The sequence below is a fragment of the Manis pentadactyla genome, chromosome X (assembly GCF_030020395.1).
Source record: "Manis pentadactyla isolate mManPen7 chromosome X, mManPen7.hap1, whole genome shotgun sequence".
Classification (NCBI taxonomy): domain Eukaryota; kingdom Metazoa; phylum Chordata; class Mammalia; order Pholidota; family Manidae; genus Manis; species Manis pentadactyla.
In genome coordinates, this window is record NC_080038.1 from 125114097 (window position 1) to 125131189 (window position 17093).

General features: G+C 40.2%; 1 protein-coding gene across 3 annotated transcripts in view; it reads left to right on the forward strand.

Moving 5' to 3' along the window:
* The first annotated feature begins 13338 nt into the window (after positions 1-13338).
* The window catches only part of CUL4B (cullin 4B), a 52517-nt gene continuing 48762 nt past the window's right edge, over positions 13339-17093 (forward strand). For 2 of the 3 annotated variants that reach the window (XM_057496158.1, XM_057496159.1), the window contains exons 1-3: positions 13339-13473; positions 14201-14734; positions 16841-16956. In XM_057496158.1, the coding sequence (XP_057352141.1) occupies positions 13446-13473; positions 14201-14734; positions 16841-16956 (678 nt within the window). In that variant the 5' untranslated portion in view covers positions 13339-13445. Of the gene's footprint in view, positions 13474-13751; positions 14735-16840; positions 16957-17093 lie in introns of those variants that run through there. The other variant, XM_057496157.1, reaches the window with a different exon arrangement.

Sequence of the window (17093 nt, forward strand, 5' to 3'; positions counted from 1 at the left end):
AATGTTCATACACACAGAAAAGTTTAAAGATTTCTACAGTGAACATCAACATATCTACCACCTACATTTTACAATTAACACTCTACTATTATATTCCAATAGCTTTCGTTTTAACAATAACAGAAATAGAAATAGGGAAAAAAATGTATCCCATTCACAACAGTGGGAAGAGATGTGTGAAATACCAACTGGCACAAATAAAGCCACCACAAAATTCTGTTCTCTCTAGAGAAAGGACCAGGAAAGAAGCAACTTAGCAAGACAGAAAATTTTAGGTAACTAATTTACCTTAGCCAAATGCCACAGAAAAACACCCGTGGCCCTACTCTCATCCATGCTGGCAATGGCAGAGTAGGGAGCCTAGACTTCCACCCTTGCCAGGCTACAAGGAGGCTCCCCTCCCCCTATCTCCTGCTTCCCCTCCTTCCTGTCCCCCACCCCATTAGTGGAGACCACATGGGGGGCCTGATACCCCCTTTCCCTCCCCACTCGGAGCATGTCAGAGCACTCAGGGGAGAGTCAGGATTTCACTACCACCTGGTGTCAGTATAGGAACTGTGCCAGTTTTGGCACAGAACAACATTGGCTGATGTGCTGCTATCCCAAAGGTGGTATTATTAAGGATAGAATAAGCCAGACTTTGGTAAATGCATGGATATCTGATTGTTCTGAGTTTTTCTTTTTTTCTTTTGTCGCCAATCAGGCCCCTGTGAGGCGTGTGGGGTTTCCTCTGAAGGGATTGGTCAGATCCGCTATCAATCATCCTTGAAATCCATTAGATACACCAGAAATGCAGCTTTGGTGGGTGGAGCTTAATTTGAAGTACAGACAGCAATTAGTGGAGTGTTTACAGAACATTCTTGGTCAGGGCCCTCAGTTGTTGGGGTCTGACTAGACTAGATAGAACAGAGTTAACAAATTCTGTTGGCCCTCTAGATGGTGGGTTAAAGTGCCCCATCAAGACTGTGAAGTGGGAAAGGTCCCTTGGGATTTACTGAACTGTAGGCCTGCTTTGAGGCCAAGAAACTCTTAGCAAAGCCACATCTTTAGGCAATTTTAAGTATTTCTGCATATTGTACTTCCTTTCATTATTCCCAAATGTTTAAAAGAGGTATGTTCAAAATTAGAGCCCTTACCTGAGATGAAGATTTTAGGGAAAAGCATGTTAGAGCCGTTGTTATCTGCCAGAAAACTCCATTGTAAAGTGGTGTCCACAGGAAGTCCTTCAACAACCATAGCGCTGTAGCTTGATGAAAAGACCAAAATAGAGTTAGAGATCTGGTTCAGATCATGTTGAGATCATACTTTCCAGAACCCTCCAAAATAGGTGGAAGACACTTTTGAGGGGAGTCTCTTTGGTGGGGGCTCAAGCCACCATAATTTTTTTTGGTATCATTAATCTACAATTACATGAGGAACATTATGTTTACTAGACTCCCCCCATCACCAAGTCCCCCCCACATACCCCATTACAGTCACTGTCCATCAGAGTAGTAAAATGCTATAGAATCACCACTGTCTTCTCTGTGTTGTACAGCCCTCCCCATGCACCCCCCCACATTATACATGCTAATAGTAATGCCCCCTTTTTTCCCCTTATCTCTGCCTTCCCACCTGTCCTCCCCAGTCCCTTTCCCTTTGGTAACTGTTAGTCCATTCTTGGGTTCTGTGATTCTGCTGCTGTTTTGTTCCTTCGGTTTTTTCTTTGTTCTTGTACTCCACAGATGAGTGAAATCATTTGGTAATTGTCTTACTCTGCCTGGCTTATTTCACTGAGCATAATACCCTCTAGCTCCATCCATGTTGTTGCAAATGGTAGGATTTGTTTTCTTCTTATGGCTGTATAATATTCCATTGTGTACATGTACCACATCTTCTTTATCCATTCATCTACTGATGGACACTTAGGTTGCTTTCATTTCTTGGCTATTGTAAATAGTGCTGCGATAAACATAGGGGTATATATGTCTTTTTCAAACTGGCAAGCCACCATAATTTAAAAGAGGATTTAAGAGGGCATGTCAGACTCCAATTTAAGATACTAAGGACAAATGTGTTTTTCTCCCCAAATTAGCTTTAAATGTAAGAAAAAAAATGAAATAATAGAGCCATAACCAGAAGAGATAATAGAGAAGGGCATGATTAGTGGGCCAAAATTGTGAGGATTTTCTTAAAGATACCAAACAAATAGGATAAAATTGATTGAGAAACCAAAGTCAATCCATAACACCATACAGGTATGAGAGAGGGCAGTTATAAAAATGAATTCTGTTTTCCAACATAGCCCCCCAAAGATAGATGATGTCACATTCATCTGGATCAAGGCATGAGATTGATGATGAGGCCAACCCAGAAGACAATGGTGAGTAAATGAACTAGTAAAACTTAAGAGTTAAGTCCAAATAATTGTTAAGGATATGTTTAGAAAGTTTGAGTAAATTATTAATAAATTATTCCAAAAAAGATCAAGTATAATGAAACCATTAATGAAAAATGGATAGCAAAGTGGAAATAAATTTCTCAAGAGAGGGTAGGTATTAGGGGATGGTGGTAAAGGGGGCACTTCCCTTTTGCTTTCTTGTGTTGTTTTACAATGAGAATGAATTTGTGAACATTTTGGCAAAAATTTTGAAGTTTGATAATATTGAGTGTGCTAATGGTGTGGGCAATCAGCAGTCATTCTGAAAGTGGGAGTGTATGACCATTTCTGAAGAATAATATGGCAGTCTATCAAAATTTTAAGTGTACTTTCTCCTTGACCCAGTTCTACTTCTTCAAATGTATCCTCAGAAATACTTGTACACACACACAACGATCTATGTTACAGGGTGTTCATTGCTTCATGTTTGTGGTAGCAAAAAATTGGAAATAACCAAATATCCAAAAATAGGGGACTGGTTCAAAAAAATGTGCTTTGGCTTTACTATGAAATGGTATGCAGCCCTGAAAGAGAATGAGATAGATCTCTATGTACTGTCATGGAAAAATCTCCAAAGTATAGTAAGTTTAAAAAGCAAATTGTAGGGCTATATGTACAGTAGTGATACCACTAAAAAATACCAAAGCTTCCTATTTGCATATATACAAATATATATACATAAATGCTGAGGAAGGCTATGCACCAAACTTAAAAGTGAAGGGACACTTCCACTTTTTACCCTACATTCTGTATTGTTTTTGTAAGAATGTGTATGTGTGTCATTTGTATAAGTAAACAAAACTTAAAGATAACCATTCATAGAATGTGAATAGTGTATAGAACTTCCCAAACACTAATAGTTGAAAAAAGGAAATTCAGTCAGTCCAATAAGGGGAAAAAAAGAAACAATAAAGTGATAATTAGAATTTTCTAAAAAATGACAGGAATATATACATCCACATACAGTATATTATGATGCCCTTAAAAATTGTGAGGTAGATCTATGTCTACTGATAAGGAAAGATGTCCATGATGTAATATTAGGCAAAATAAATAAAGTCACAGAACAATTCAAACAGTGTGATCCTCTTTTTTTAAAATGCAAAAGTTCTGTATGTTGCTAAATGTATATAAAAAATTTTTAATTAGCAAACTGTTAACTGAGGTTACCTTTGGGTAGTGGTTTAGTTGGGGAGCAGGGAGTGAAGGGAGGTATCATCTTGTTTTGTAGTCAAAGGCAGTTGAGACCTGGACATCTCTAAATATACAGCTGATATTACTCCCTTCCCTGCTTGAAGCTCTTCAGTGTTTACCTATTACCTACTGGATCGAATCCAAACTCTGGAGCATGACATAGCTTCTGTCTTCTTTCACCAGGTTGGTGGGTGATTGATTCCCCTAGCTCCCAAGTAATTCCAAGGACTCCACAAGAAATGCTTAAGTGTTCCAAAAAGCAGTCCTACGTGTCCTTTGCCATCTCTGTCAGCTATTCTTTCTCCAAACTGCTATGCTCTAGTGTTAAACAAGTCACCACTTGATGTCTTTCTACTCTTTAAAAACTTTTTGTTATATAATTTTAATACATACAAAAGAATATGTGTGACATGTAATTTATGGAACATAATAATAAAACAAACATCCAGGAACCCCTCGTCAGCTTAAAAACTAGAACATTATCAGAGCCTCTGAATCTACCTAAATTCTTGCCCTTGCTTCCCTCAGAGCAATGCCCTATCCTGGATTTTGTGTCTATTATTTCCCTTCTATATTTCAATGGTTTTTACCACATTATGTATCCATAACTTTTCCTTATCTTTGAGCTTTGGAAAGAAGTTATCAAATTGTATGTATTCTTCTGTGATTTGCTCTTTTCATGTCATGTTATTTTTGTGATTTAATGCATGTAGCTATACTTCATTTTTCAGGGCTGTGTAGTATTTTGTTGTATGATTCTACCATGCTTTATTTACTCATGAAGAATCTCACATTGAAGAATACTCTCTTGATATTCTTTGAAGTCTGTATCAAAGGTGATGCAGACAAAGAACAGAAAATCCTTATCATGTTTTGAATCATTTCTTCCTCTGTGCTACCACTATACATTCCCCTTCCATCTACTTTCAGCACTTAGTATATTCAAGGGCAAGGATCAGCAACTTTTTTTCTTTGAAGAACTAGGTAAGAAATATTTTAGGCTCTGTGGGTCATAAGGGCTATTACAACTACTGAACTCTTGTTGTTGGAGCATGAAAGCAGCTGCAGGAAATATGTAAATGAACAAGTATGGTAGTGTTCCATTAAAACTTTCTGGATGAAAACAGGCAGCCAGCTGAGTTTGGTTCATTGGCCATCATTTCCCAAACTGCTCTAGTTCATCTGAATTCCTGTAGCATTGTCCAATATTGTCATATGTGCATCTATATTATCTCATTTTTTTCTCATCTTATTTCCCATGCCTCATCCTCCCACCCCACCCTTGCCCCTGCCCTTTGCTATTCTGTGCTCCTATATCTAAGGATGTGCCCAAGCTCTAAGCCCAATTCCTGAACCAGTGTGGCTCAAAGCAAGAATTATCAGTAGTCACGGCTCCAGTAGCAAGTAAGGTATAGAAGAAGTACTGCCTGGTGCTAAGAGGCCTAAGAACTGCTGTACCAGATTTGAGACTGGGGTACTACTTTGATTTCCTTCTTTAGTACTCTAGGACTTCTGGTTAGGACTGAAAATAGTCCCTGAAAACCAGTCTCCTTGCAATTTCCTGAATAGCCTTATTCCCTCACCCTCAGGATTTAAATATGTTCCCTATTTTCCTTCCATGAGCCCCCTGCTCCCTCCCATTCCTCTTGCTTGGCTAATTCCCACTTACCCTCAGGGGGTTAAATTGAATTACTTTCTCTGGAAGCTATTCTTAACTCCCACCCCAACCTTTCCTCCACCCCACCCCACCTTCCTGGCTGTGCAGGTGTCTCTTCTGCGTTCCTAATGCAGCCTTTATCACTCTGTCCTGTAATTGTCCGCCTCACCCACTAGGCCAGTGGAAAACTGAGGGCAAGGGTTGTCTTTGTATACTCAGGGACTGGATAATAACAGGTCCTCAGGCAAGGTTTGCTCAGTGTTTTCCTGGACTGGCCTAGGAGAAGCCGGTTTCTACCTCTGGTGAAGATCAGCAACTGACTAAGGGGGCCAGCCAGCAGATGGATGGATTCTCTAGAACCAAGCTGCTGCTGTGTTCTACCTGCTAGACAATGGCCTGAACTGAATCCAAGCTTGGTCTTCTTTAGGACACTCTGATTTGGCTCATCTTAATAAAGGAGTTATTTTTCTGTTCCTCATTTTTTTTGCCTGGTGAGTGAGGCTCTAAATGTCTTTTCCTAACTCGTGGCACATCTCCTTATTAAATTGTAAACTATCGGAAGTACTGTACTTAGATTTAGAGAAAAACTGGGTTTGGTTTAAATCTGTGTGCTTTGTGACTTTGGCAAATCATTTTAACCTCCTTCCCTGAGCCTCTCATCTGTAAAATGGGGATGGCGCCTGACCCATGTCACAGTGTAGTTATGAGGATTAAATAAGACTGTGTGTGAAAGTGCTTTGAAAAACGGTAAAATCAACTACAAATGGAATTTTGTATTAGTTTTGTATTCCCTTATGACTTTAGCACTAAGCCTTGCCCAGAGTAGTTGCTCAATACATTTTTGTTGAATGACCAAATGAATTGGCAAGAGAAATAATGCTATTGGTGGGAATACAGGACATTTAATAGAATCAGGAAAAACAGATCACTTGGCAGTAGGAACGTCCATATGGTGAATGATAATTCAGAAGCTGGGCATTTATGGAGAGTCCAAATCTACAGTCCTAATGTCTGCTCTTTGTTTTGCTTTATAAAAAAATATTTAATTTTCTTTTAACACACTTTTAGCAGCTGAGATAAGCAAACTTGACTAGTTCTTAAATATACAGTCATCAAAATCGGTATTGGCCCCAGGGAATACTGTGAGATAGACAAAATGTTCTCTCCTCAATCATCCCTCCCTGGTTGGTAACTTTACTTCTCCCCATCCCCCACTGCAATGCCTACTCCTACTTCTGTTTACCTCCAGGCACTTAGAACTTTTGTATTATCCTTTGTTCCCAAGAACTTACGCCTTGAAGGGTCAGGAGCTAAGGCTCCCTGGATAATTTGCATTTGAAAAAAGGATTTCTAGAGAAGGAGGCTATCTTTATCAAAAGGAATGAATAAATAATTGTGAAATTTCAGGCATTAAAGAGTACAAAGACTTATCAGCCTGTTTCAAATCACAATGGTACTTCACCTACAGCTGTGGTCTCAACCCTGGAGGTCTGTGAAATCACCCCAAGAGCTTCTTAAAAATAATAATTGAGGCCCTACTCAGAGATTTTCATTCAGTTGGACTAGAGGTTCAGACCTGGGCAAAGGTGTTTTTTTTTAAACTCCCCACGCAATTCTGTTGTGCAGTCAGAGCTGGGAACCACTGACTTAAACCTCAGTTGACCCTGTTCTTCAGAAAAAGAAAAGCTGAATGCCATTGGAAGATCAAACCTCAAAGCAGAGTACGGGTGGAAGGACTGTAAGATTCATTGATAAAGTGAACAGGTTAAAAATAGGCCCAGCAACTCCATCATAAGCAAGTGTTCTGGCAGGACGAAAGGAAGAAGTCATCTGTGGCTGATTCTGTCCCCCACTCCCAAACCCCCCGGGAAAACAGCCTGGGCCTGTTAGTCCTTAACTCGGCTTTCCAGCTGGTTCATGGTTATGCCAGTAAGTAAAATCTCTGAGCTGAGGGCTAAGTCCTCAAATAGTTGATATACCCAAGTCTTCAGCTGAGATAATTTTACATAGATGATAAATGATTTTGTTCAAAATATGAGGCTTTTTTAAAATTGACACTTTGCTGAGCACCATAGGTTCAGCATTTGTTAAGTTCATCGCTTTATAAAGTAACTCCAGGATGGGTAAAGGGTGAACTCACATTGTGTAGTGGGATTACCTTTGGGTAAACTGTGGCCTCCTCAGTCATCCCACAATGGAACCTTGCTGTTGATAGCATAACAAAGCCCTTATTATGATGTAATGCTTACTACCTCACCACTGCTGGGGTTGCCTCCCCTGTGTATCTCTGTTTCAAAGATGGTCCTCAGAGAAGTGGATAGAGAACAAGGACCACTTCTTACCCAGCTGTCATTTCTGGACACATTTTTAACACTTGTTGCAGAACACCTTTGGTATTCTGAGCAAGCAGTTATGTCCTATTTTTTAAGGAAAATCCCACTCATGGATAACAAAGCTTCCAAGAGCATTGATCCATGGACAAGCCCATGCTCTGAGATGACTGTAGAAGAAGACCCCAAACCAAGCACCCTGGGAGATCCCCATGATGAAGAAAGGGAAACAGGTTATATATATTCTACCTTTTTAGCGACGTGTCTACAGAAATAAGAGAATGGAACTTAGAAAACTAGTCTGTCTTTGTATTTCTTCCTTTATACATGTATTTACCTTTCTAAATAGCTACAGACTTATTTATTTATTTACTTGATTAAAATGAGAGAGGGACCGTGGGTGTAGTCAGAGTAGGGTGAGGGCCTCCGGAAAAAGCAAGGCAGGATATTTGCAGTCAGAGCAATGTAACTACATGCAAGGAAACCCCCTACTAAAACCCTGTGTTAAACATTCAGCTCTAGAGTCAATCTTCAGTGAGATCAGTTAATATACCCCAGATAAAGAAGAGTAGCACATGTTCATTTTATGCTAATCATTTATAATCATGTGTAAGATTCACTTTAACATGCTAAAAGGCCCAGGCCTATGTGCTGTCTTTCCTCCTTCAGATCTGATGAAGTGATTTTGCAAACTGGGCAAACTAATTTAGCATGCAGGCCCAGCCATAAACAACACAGTAAAAGGCAAGAAGGATTCCGCCTTAAAGATAAGATTGCACTTAACTTACTCATTAGCAAACAATGCCTCAGCCCACCTTGGGAGCTGAGCAGGTGGCCTTGTTTCCTGTGCCCCCAGACCAAGATGTCCGTATCTCAGGGAGAGATCAACAAGAGCAGGAAGTTACTTGTATCAAGTTAACTCCAAATATCCTAGGACCACTTAGTAAGTCCCCACACCTAAATTTTTTTCATGTTCTCGAAAAATCCTCATTTACCTATAAAATCCCTAGACAACACATCACCTCAGACTCTCTTGTCCCCTCCTGGCATGAGCCAGGAGCTCTGTCCTTTCACTTTATCTCTAAATAAAAGCCTGTACCTTGCTCTCCTACCTTGAGTGTTTCTGAAGCTCATTCTTCGGCTTTGTGAACAAGAACCCTGACATTAAAAGACAGCCAGTAATAACTATACCTCATCTGGCAGCATTGTAAAGTTCAATTAATGTTTCTATGGTATGAGTTAAACTCACAAGATGATTCTATATATGGAATATATGTTAAGTGCTCAATCTGGTTTAGCCTGATAATGGCTACAATTGTATGGTGTCCTACATTGCACGTCTTGATCGTGCTTTTAGTGAGTTCAACCTTGAAAAATGTATTTTAATGTTGAGAATGTGTTTTCCGTTGGTTGGCAAATGTTTGGGTAATATATGCCTATGTTTTAGCCAGCCCCAATTCGCTGATTCTTGATGTAAAAGATGTTTTACAGAGCAACATAGGAAGTTTTTATTTTTAAACTGGTCTGAGGGTCCAAAGAGACACACAGTTCTGGTCCTCTCACATCATATAGTAATATCTACGTTGGTTTGTGACACAACATGTAAATGTTAAATTAAAAAATCATTACCAAAGGTTCATATCTATTTTATTTAAAATGAGATGAGCTAAATATACAAAGATTGACCTGGCACAAAATGAAATGAGGTTGTAAAATGTAAAAGCTAATTATTATTAATCACCAAGTAAAAAAAAAGAAAAGAATTTTTTTCCCACAAAACTTAAGGATATTTCATGGAAAACTATAATAGTAGTTTAGACTACTGGATCAAAGTGAGCTAGAGTTCAATAGCCAAGGAGCTGTGCTTTTGTAATCAGCATGTAACTTGGAAGACTGAAGGGATTATAGAACCATGTCAAATTGGGAGGTATTTTAGAATGTAGTTGAATATTAACACGACTCAGCTATCCTTTATGTTAGTATAACAGTTTATTTTTTGTATGGCAAAAGCAGTTTTTTTATGTCTATCCCTTTCAGTTGTACTAATATTTGTAATTTTTAAAATAGCTACCACTTGGATATACCCTACTAAGGAATATAATTACCTGAATTAGAACAAGGCCCAGTTTTTTTTTTTGTCTTGAAAAATCCTTGGTTAAAATGCAAACCCTCATGATACGATATGAAGGATATGATCCAACATCAACATCCTCTGGAAGAGTCATTCCAGAAGATGATCATCAAAAAACTTCAACAGAGATCCTGGCGCTGTTGCAGTTGTAACTGCATTCATCCCACCAGTTCCTGGACTTGCCATTGGAATGAAGAAGGAGATATCTAAGCTGGCCTGTGCATACAGTAAAACAACAAATTTGACTGGATCTATACTGTCAGAACTCAACCAAGAATTAGAAGTGCAAGTTGCAGTGCTCCAAAATCGTGCGACTATAGACTATCTACTGTTAAAAGAACATATGGGATGTGAACACTTCCCAGGAATGTGTTGTTTTAATTTGTCTGATTTTTCTCAAACTATTCAAATTCAGTTAGACAATATCCATCATATCATTGATAAGTTTTCACAAATGCCTAGGGTACCTAACTGGTTTTCTTGATTTCACTGGATATGGCTGGTAATTGTAGGTCTGCTTTTGTTATGTAGCTGTATTCCTATTATGTTAATATGTGTACGCAATTTAATTAGTAGTTTAAAACCTATACATGCTTATGTTATGTCATATGCCAAAGAAGATATGTCAAAGAAATAATCAATCTTCCCATGTTTTCTTCCGTCTGCTACTTCTATAGCTTTTCTTCTTCCTTCCTAATTACAACCCTTTAGTAGAATTCGTGCCTCATATCGAAAATTACCGAGTATCATAATTCTTCCAAGTGGTAAAGATACCTCAAGACAAATGCTGGGCATAGAAGCCACAGAGCATAAATCTGCAAAGAAGTAAAAAGCTAACCTTTTCAAACAATATTGCTTCTCTCTCACTTACCAACTTTACATTTCCCTGTATGGCCCCAGAAGATGACTGGTTAGCCAGAGACGGGTAAGATTCCTCAAGGGAGGAACAACCTAAGACAGGCACAGTCACAGGGGGGCCATCAGGTGAGAAATTGGGGATCAACAGAGGTGAGGTTTAGAACCTCACCCCCCGTTTTGAGAGAAATCTTCTGCATCCGTGGATGTTTTGTTGCCCTTGTCTAGCTTGGATTAATTCTTAGTCTATAGGCACACACCTGATCATCTACATTTGCCCTCTTACAGTACTAAATTATGTTTTCTACCTTTATCTTGCATCTACCTACCACTTCAGCATTTTATTAAAATAATAATAATAATAATAATAAGGGAGAAATGTGGGATTCACATATAAATCAAGTATAAAAATCAAACGACTAATCATATCTGACTTGATTGTTTATAGTTCATGATGCGTGATCAAAACCGAAAGTTTCTGTGATAGGACTACCCTTGCACTGTTCACCATGTAAGAACTTATTCACTATGTTAGAACTTGTTCACCATGTAAGAACTTGTTCATTATGCTTCAAAAGATTGGAGACTGTTGAGAATTAGGCTTGGGGTTGATTAATGATTATGCATTGAGTCCCCTATACAGAATTTTATTGTTGTTAACAACCATTTGATCAATAAATATGAGATATGCCCTCTCAAAAAAAAATGCAAACCCTCCTAGAAAAGGTTTCCTTTGGGCCATTATTAGCTGGCCCATCCAAAAACCCTTCTAAGGAACATAACCACATGAATTAAACAAACTTATTCACTAAATCCTAGAAATTAGCTAGTTCGTCCTCCCTTATAAAGAAATGGCATTGTTCTATTTTCATTTGATAACATAACTGATAAAAAACATAAGTTACTCTGCATTTACACAGTTGTTCAAGTGAGACACAGCTGTGTAAAGAAGTTTCAATGTTTTAGGACACTTCCCCTGCCTTCAGAGTTCAGTCTCATTTTGGGCAGCAAGAACAATGTAGTATATTCAAAACAGGAACTGTTAGGAACAGAATCTTCCCCCTTTCAGGCCCCTACCTTCTTTCTCTGTAGCCCTGGGGGCTAAGTTCCCTTAGAGCCTTGCTCTCAGCCAGGTGTCAGAGAACTGTACAAAGCTGATAGTGGCTCAAGGTGGTACCTTTTCTAGGAGGATTTGCATTTTAACCAAGGATTTTATAAGACAAAAAAATAAAAAGTGGGCGTCTAAGCAAAGTTAGAAAACTGATTTAGTCTTAGGGTTCTCATTTGTCTATCTCAAACTATACAAGACAAACTGCTTTTACTCCACCACAATCCTGTTACTCCCGTGCTTTTCAAAGCCCAGCTTGCTCACTCTTCTCCACGCTGTCCACTGTAGCCTTACAGGGTAGATTCCAAAATTTTGGCTTTGTGTGTCACGCACTCTTGAGCCTCATCTTCCTGACTTCCAACCAGACATCCGACTTTCCAACTTCAGTGAACTTTTATATTTCCAACAGGCCAGGCCCTTTCACAACTCCAGTTCTGCTCCTTTCCACTGCCCAGAAGCCTTTCACCCTCTCCCCTCTTGTCTGTTTGGCAACTCCCACTTTGAGACCCAGAATAAATGTCAATTTTGCTGTGAAACTCTTTCTGACTATTCCAGAATTCCCCCACATCTCGTTTCAACTGTTTCCACAGTACTTTGTACATTTCTTATAGTACTTTAATGGAAATCAGTTTTAAAACTGTTTTCCCCAATTAGCTTTTCAATGGCAGGGACCTAGTACGGTGTCTGGCATAGAAAGTCGTTTAATAAATACACGCTTGTTCAGTATTTCTGCAGTTACAACAATCACGGTTGGCAAGTTTAGTTTTATTTGACATTGTGTTCTCCCATCCTCCCCCAAATGCCCTCAGTTTAAATTTTTTTTTAAACCCAACAGGGAATTTATAATTTAAATTTACAGTTTTTTGCTAATTTAAGCAAATTTCGGTTTCCATTTTAAGGTTTGGGCTGTTTAATACACTAGTAGAAAACATTGACTTTGCCAATATTGTTCTCCTAAAATGTCTGAGATTTGGTAGAAGTGGCTTTGTTTAGTCTGTAAACTACTGGGTTAATGACTGATGGGGTGCGGTTGGGGTTGGTCCTGGGAATTGTGCTGTATGTTGCGGGGAGGGATGTTAGTTACCTTCCTGTTTCTTGGCTTTAGAATGCCCCCTTAACTCTGGCCAGCCGTCTTAGAAAATGCTCCTGGAAGGTAAAAGTATTTGCAGTTACATTACTGAGAAAGATATCAAAACTCAGACCCTATTCAGTATTGAGTCAGTGGTGTCCTTGACATACAAAGAAACAATTTACAGCTCAACCAAATCACAAAGTCCTTTTCTTTCTAGTTGGGCTCTTTTTCTTTTTCCTTCCTATCTTAACATCATGACAGTCCTCCCTAGCAGCAGGCATAATGGCATGATTATGTTTTTCTCCATTTCGGGTTACTCCCCTTGCCTTGCGACCCCTCCTTATTCCTTTATCTCTTTCAAAGTTTCCATTCTCCGTTCTCTTACTTTTGACTCCCTCTCACCCTCCTTCCCTCCTCCTCTTTTTTCCCAGCTAGCTCACCCCGCCCCTCAGCGTCACCACCTTCCCTCCCCTTTAGGCTCCTTCCCGCTGCTTCTCCCGCCACCCCCCACCCCCCACCTCCGCCCGCCTCGCGTTCAGAAAGCTCCAATCAGGAGCTCCGAAGGTGTCTCGAAGGCCCGCCCCCTCCTCCCTTTCCACTTCTCTTCTCCCCCCCCTTCCTCCCTCCCCCACCCCCCACTCAAGTCCTGCGGACCTGGGGGCTTCGGGATCTGGGCGCTATGAAAAGTGTCTGCCCAGTCACTTCCGGTAAGGGCGCTGCGGCGCTAGGCTTCCCGCGAGATCGCTAAGGAGGGGGTGGGAGCTACCGGCGGGCAAGAAGAGCAGAGTGCTGCCAGGGTAGGGGCGCGCAAGCGAGCGCAGGAGCACGAGCGTCTCCGGCGTCCTGGCCGCCGCTTTCCCTCTGCCTCCCCAGGAGCCAGCTCCCCCGCCCCCCGGGCGCCTGCAGTGCTTCTCTTCACCCCGCCATTCCCGGGACCGCCGCCGCCCCTCCCTCGCCGCCGCGTGACCGGAAGTACCGCCATCTTTCCCCTCTTGTGCTATTGACAATAACAAGCCCCGGTTCTCTTCCCCCCTCCCCCCAACCACGGCGTCTCCCCTCCCGGAGAGAGGGAGAAAAGGAGGAGGAGCTGCAGTCTCAGACTTACTGTGTCGCTTCTGCAGAAAGCGGGGAGAGAGACCGAAAAGCAGGGGACGGGGACGGCGGGGCCGTTTACCTGTCTGCCTCCTCATTCGCTCTCCCCCCTCGTTCTGCTCACTCCTGGTGTCAGCCTATCCGCCTTACCAAACCCTCCCATTTCCCCGGTGTAGCCCCCCGCTTCACTTTCCTTCTCGTCCTCTGTGTTTCTCCTCTCTTCTCTCATCCCTTCCCCCTCTAAGCATTGCCACCTTCTCTCCTACACGCGCGCAGGCATATAAACGTAGGTTTTTGATGCTCCTTTGCCTGTTGACCCCGCTATTTTCATGTTTCCAACAGGTTTTTCTTCCCCCAATCCCTCAGCTGCTGCTGCTGCTGCTCAGGAGGTCAGAGCTGCCACTGATGGTAATACCAGCACCACTCCGCCCACCTCTGCCAAGAAGAGAAAGTTAAACAGCAGCAGCAGTAGCAGCAGTAACAGTAGTAACGAGAGAGAAGACTTTGATTCCTCCTCTTCCACTTCTCCTTTACAACCCAGGGATTCGGCATCCCCTTCAACCTCGTCCTTCTGCCTGGGGGTTTCAGTGGCTACTTCCAGCCACGCACCGGTACAGAAGAAGCTGCGTTTTGAAGACACCCTGGAGTTTGTAGGGTTTGATGCGAAGATGGCTGAGGAATCCTCGTCCTCCTCCTCTTCGTCTTCACCAACTGCTGCAACATCTCAGCAGCAGCAACTTAAAAATAAGAGTATATTAATCTCTTCTGTGGCTTCGCATCACGCAAACGGCCTAGCCAAATCTTCTACCACCGCCTCTAGCTTTGCTAACAGCAAGCCTGGCTCTGCTAAGAAGTTAGTGATCAAGAACTTTAAAGGTAACCAAGGCCAAAATCCATAATCACCTGCTAAGGATTTGACACTTGAGCGGTCACGTGGCCTATGTTAATATACTGAACAGCGTAGCGGTGGTCTAATGTTTTATGTATAATCAGTGAGGTGGAGGGAGGTACTTTTTTGGGTGGAGGGTTCATTTTCCGGGGATGGTTATTATCCTTGTGCTGAAACGCACCCTGGGTGTTTCTGTGCAGTATTTAGAGGTCTGTCTCAGCCTGTTGTATTTAATCTGTTTTTCCTTGTAACACTGACAATCGGTGTGATCAATCCGGATTTTACAGGTGAGAAACTTCTAAAGGTTTATTTATTTCAGGTGCTTGAACTTGGACGCTGCTGGGATTTTGATTTTTATGTATCAGTAGGCCAATTCTCTATAATTCCCTATAAATGCAGATAGCAATGGTGATCTTTTCATGCTCAAAGGTGATTTATAGTTAGATTTATAATATTGAATACTGTATTCTTGAAACTCAATTGTGGAAGCAGTATTTGCTGAAAAGTGTTTATGATCTCTGCATCTCTTTCCCAAGGTAGGGTTTGGAAGTGAATGATGCTGTTTGTACACAAAAGTAGTAAGTCTGTACCACACTTGTCTAAAGATAGGAACAGTTACTACATCTGTTTTTTTAAATCACTAAAATGGGTTTTTAAATACCAGCTTTTAGGAACATTTGTTCATTTTGTGTTTGAGATATGCAGTTCAGAGTGTTATGAAGGCTTTGATGCAAATAAAAACCAGCAATTTTTTAAAGTGTTACTGAGCTGAATTACTTTTTATCTGTTGACTGTGTTTCTGTTTTTTGACTTAAGTTATTTCAACATCTTTAGCTGGCAGGTGATGGTTGGAAAAATGTTTATTAAGTGGAGAACTAAATGAATGAACTAAAGTAATATTTACCAGATAAGTGCCTTGTGGTTCAATGTTAGTATTGAGAAAACTATATTCTCCATGTTTGTGTTTTCAACATTAGTGTGGAAATCAGGAATATGCACTATTTTGTGTCAAGCAGAGGGTTATAGTATTGTTTATTTTTAACCTTTTCTTTTTGCTATCACTCCTCTCCCATCTCCAGGTTCTCAAAAGTGTTGTAATCTTTCTGAATTAGTAGTAGACCTTTCTAAAGTACATATTATTTGTAATTGACTAATGTGTTCACTGTTTCACTTAAAATATATCGATTTAATAGCCAAGGATTTTTTAAAGAGATGAACTATGATCCGAATTGTATTTGCATGTGGGTTTCACAGGCTTTGGTTTTGGGGGAGTTTTTTCCTCTCTCACCTAGAACAAAAACACATTAAGGCATTTGGATGTTCTCATTTAAAAAAATACTCATTGCTGGTCAGTGAAGTTTAAATTAAAGCCTGGATTAAGATGTTTCTTTCCATTCTGAAAATACTACAGGTTCAGGAGTCATTTGGACATTATGATTTTTTAAAATTTCACTCTGCTCGCAAATGTAGTTTAAATTAAGACCTGAATTAAGATGTTTCTCTCCATTTCTGTAGATGCTGCATAAATGTGGGGATCAAACAGACCTGGATTAGAATCCCAGTTTTTCCATTGACTAGCTATGGTGACCTTGGGCAAGCCTTACTAAATGAGTTCCAGCCTCAGTTTTCCCCAGTGGCAAAATAGGGAAGAATAATACCTTTCTCAGGGCATTATTAGGAAAATTAATATGTTTATAAAGTATCTTACACATAGTAGGTGCTCAGTATTTTAAATCTCAGGTACAGAATTCATGTTGACAGACTTAGGCTTTACACATGATGGAATAAGATCAGACTTGTTATTTTTTATCTGTCATTCTTTAATTTTTATTTTTTGGAGCGTACAGTCAATAGGAGAAAAAAACCTCACCTTCAGTTTTAATAGGTGAGTCAAAATGACTTAAACCGTATTCTAGCATTTCGAATTTTGTTCTTCATGCTAAGTCTAAATACAGTGGTTACTAATATTTAGGTGTAATAATTGTAAAGAACACAACTTACCCTTAAACAGTAATATTATTATTGTATTTTTTGGATCCTTCTGTTACTATATCCTACATATTATTCTGATCTCAACCTTTTATATCATCTAGATAAGCCTAAATTACCAGAAAACTACACAGATGAAACATGGCAGAAACTGAAAGAAGCGGTGGAAGCTATCCAGAATAGTACTTCCATAAAATACAATTTAGAAGAACTCTATCAGGTATGTATTTATGTGGATAGCCAGATTTGGTTAGCATAAATTGAGGTGGGATATATATGGATTTAACTTTCTGAAGTACATCCTTATGTAGAGTTTTGGTTCCCTTCAAATTACAATCTCTTGATTAGTTAATGCAC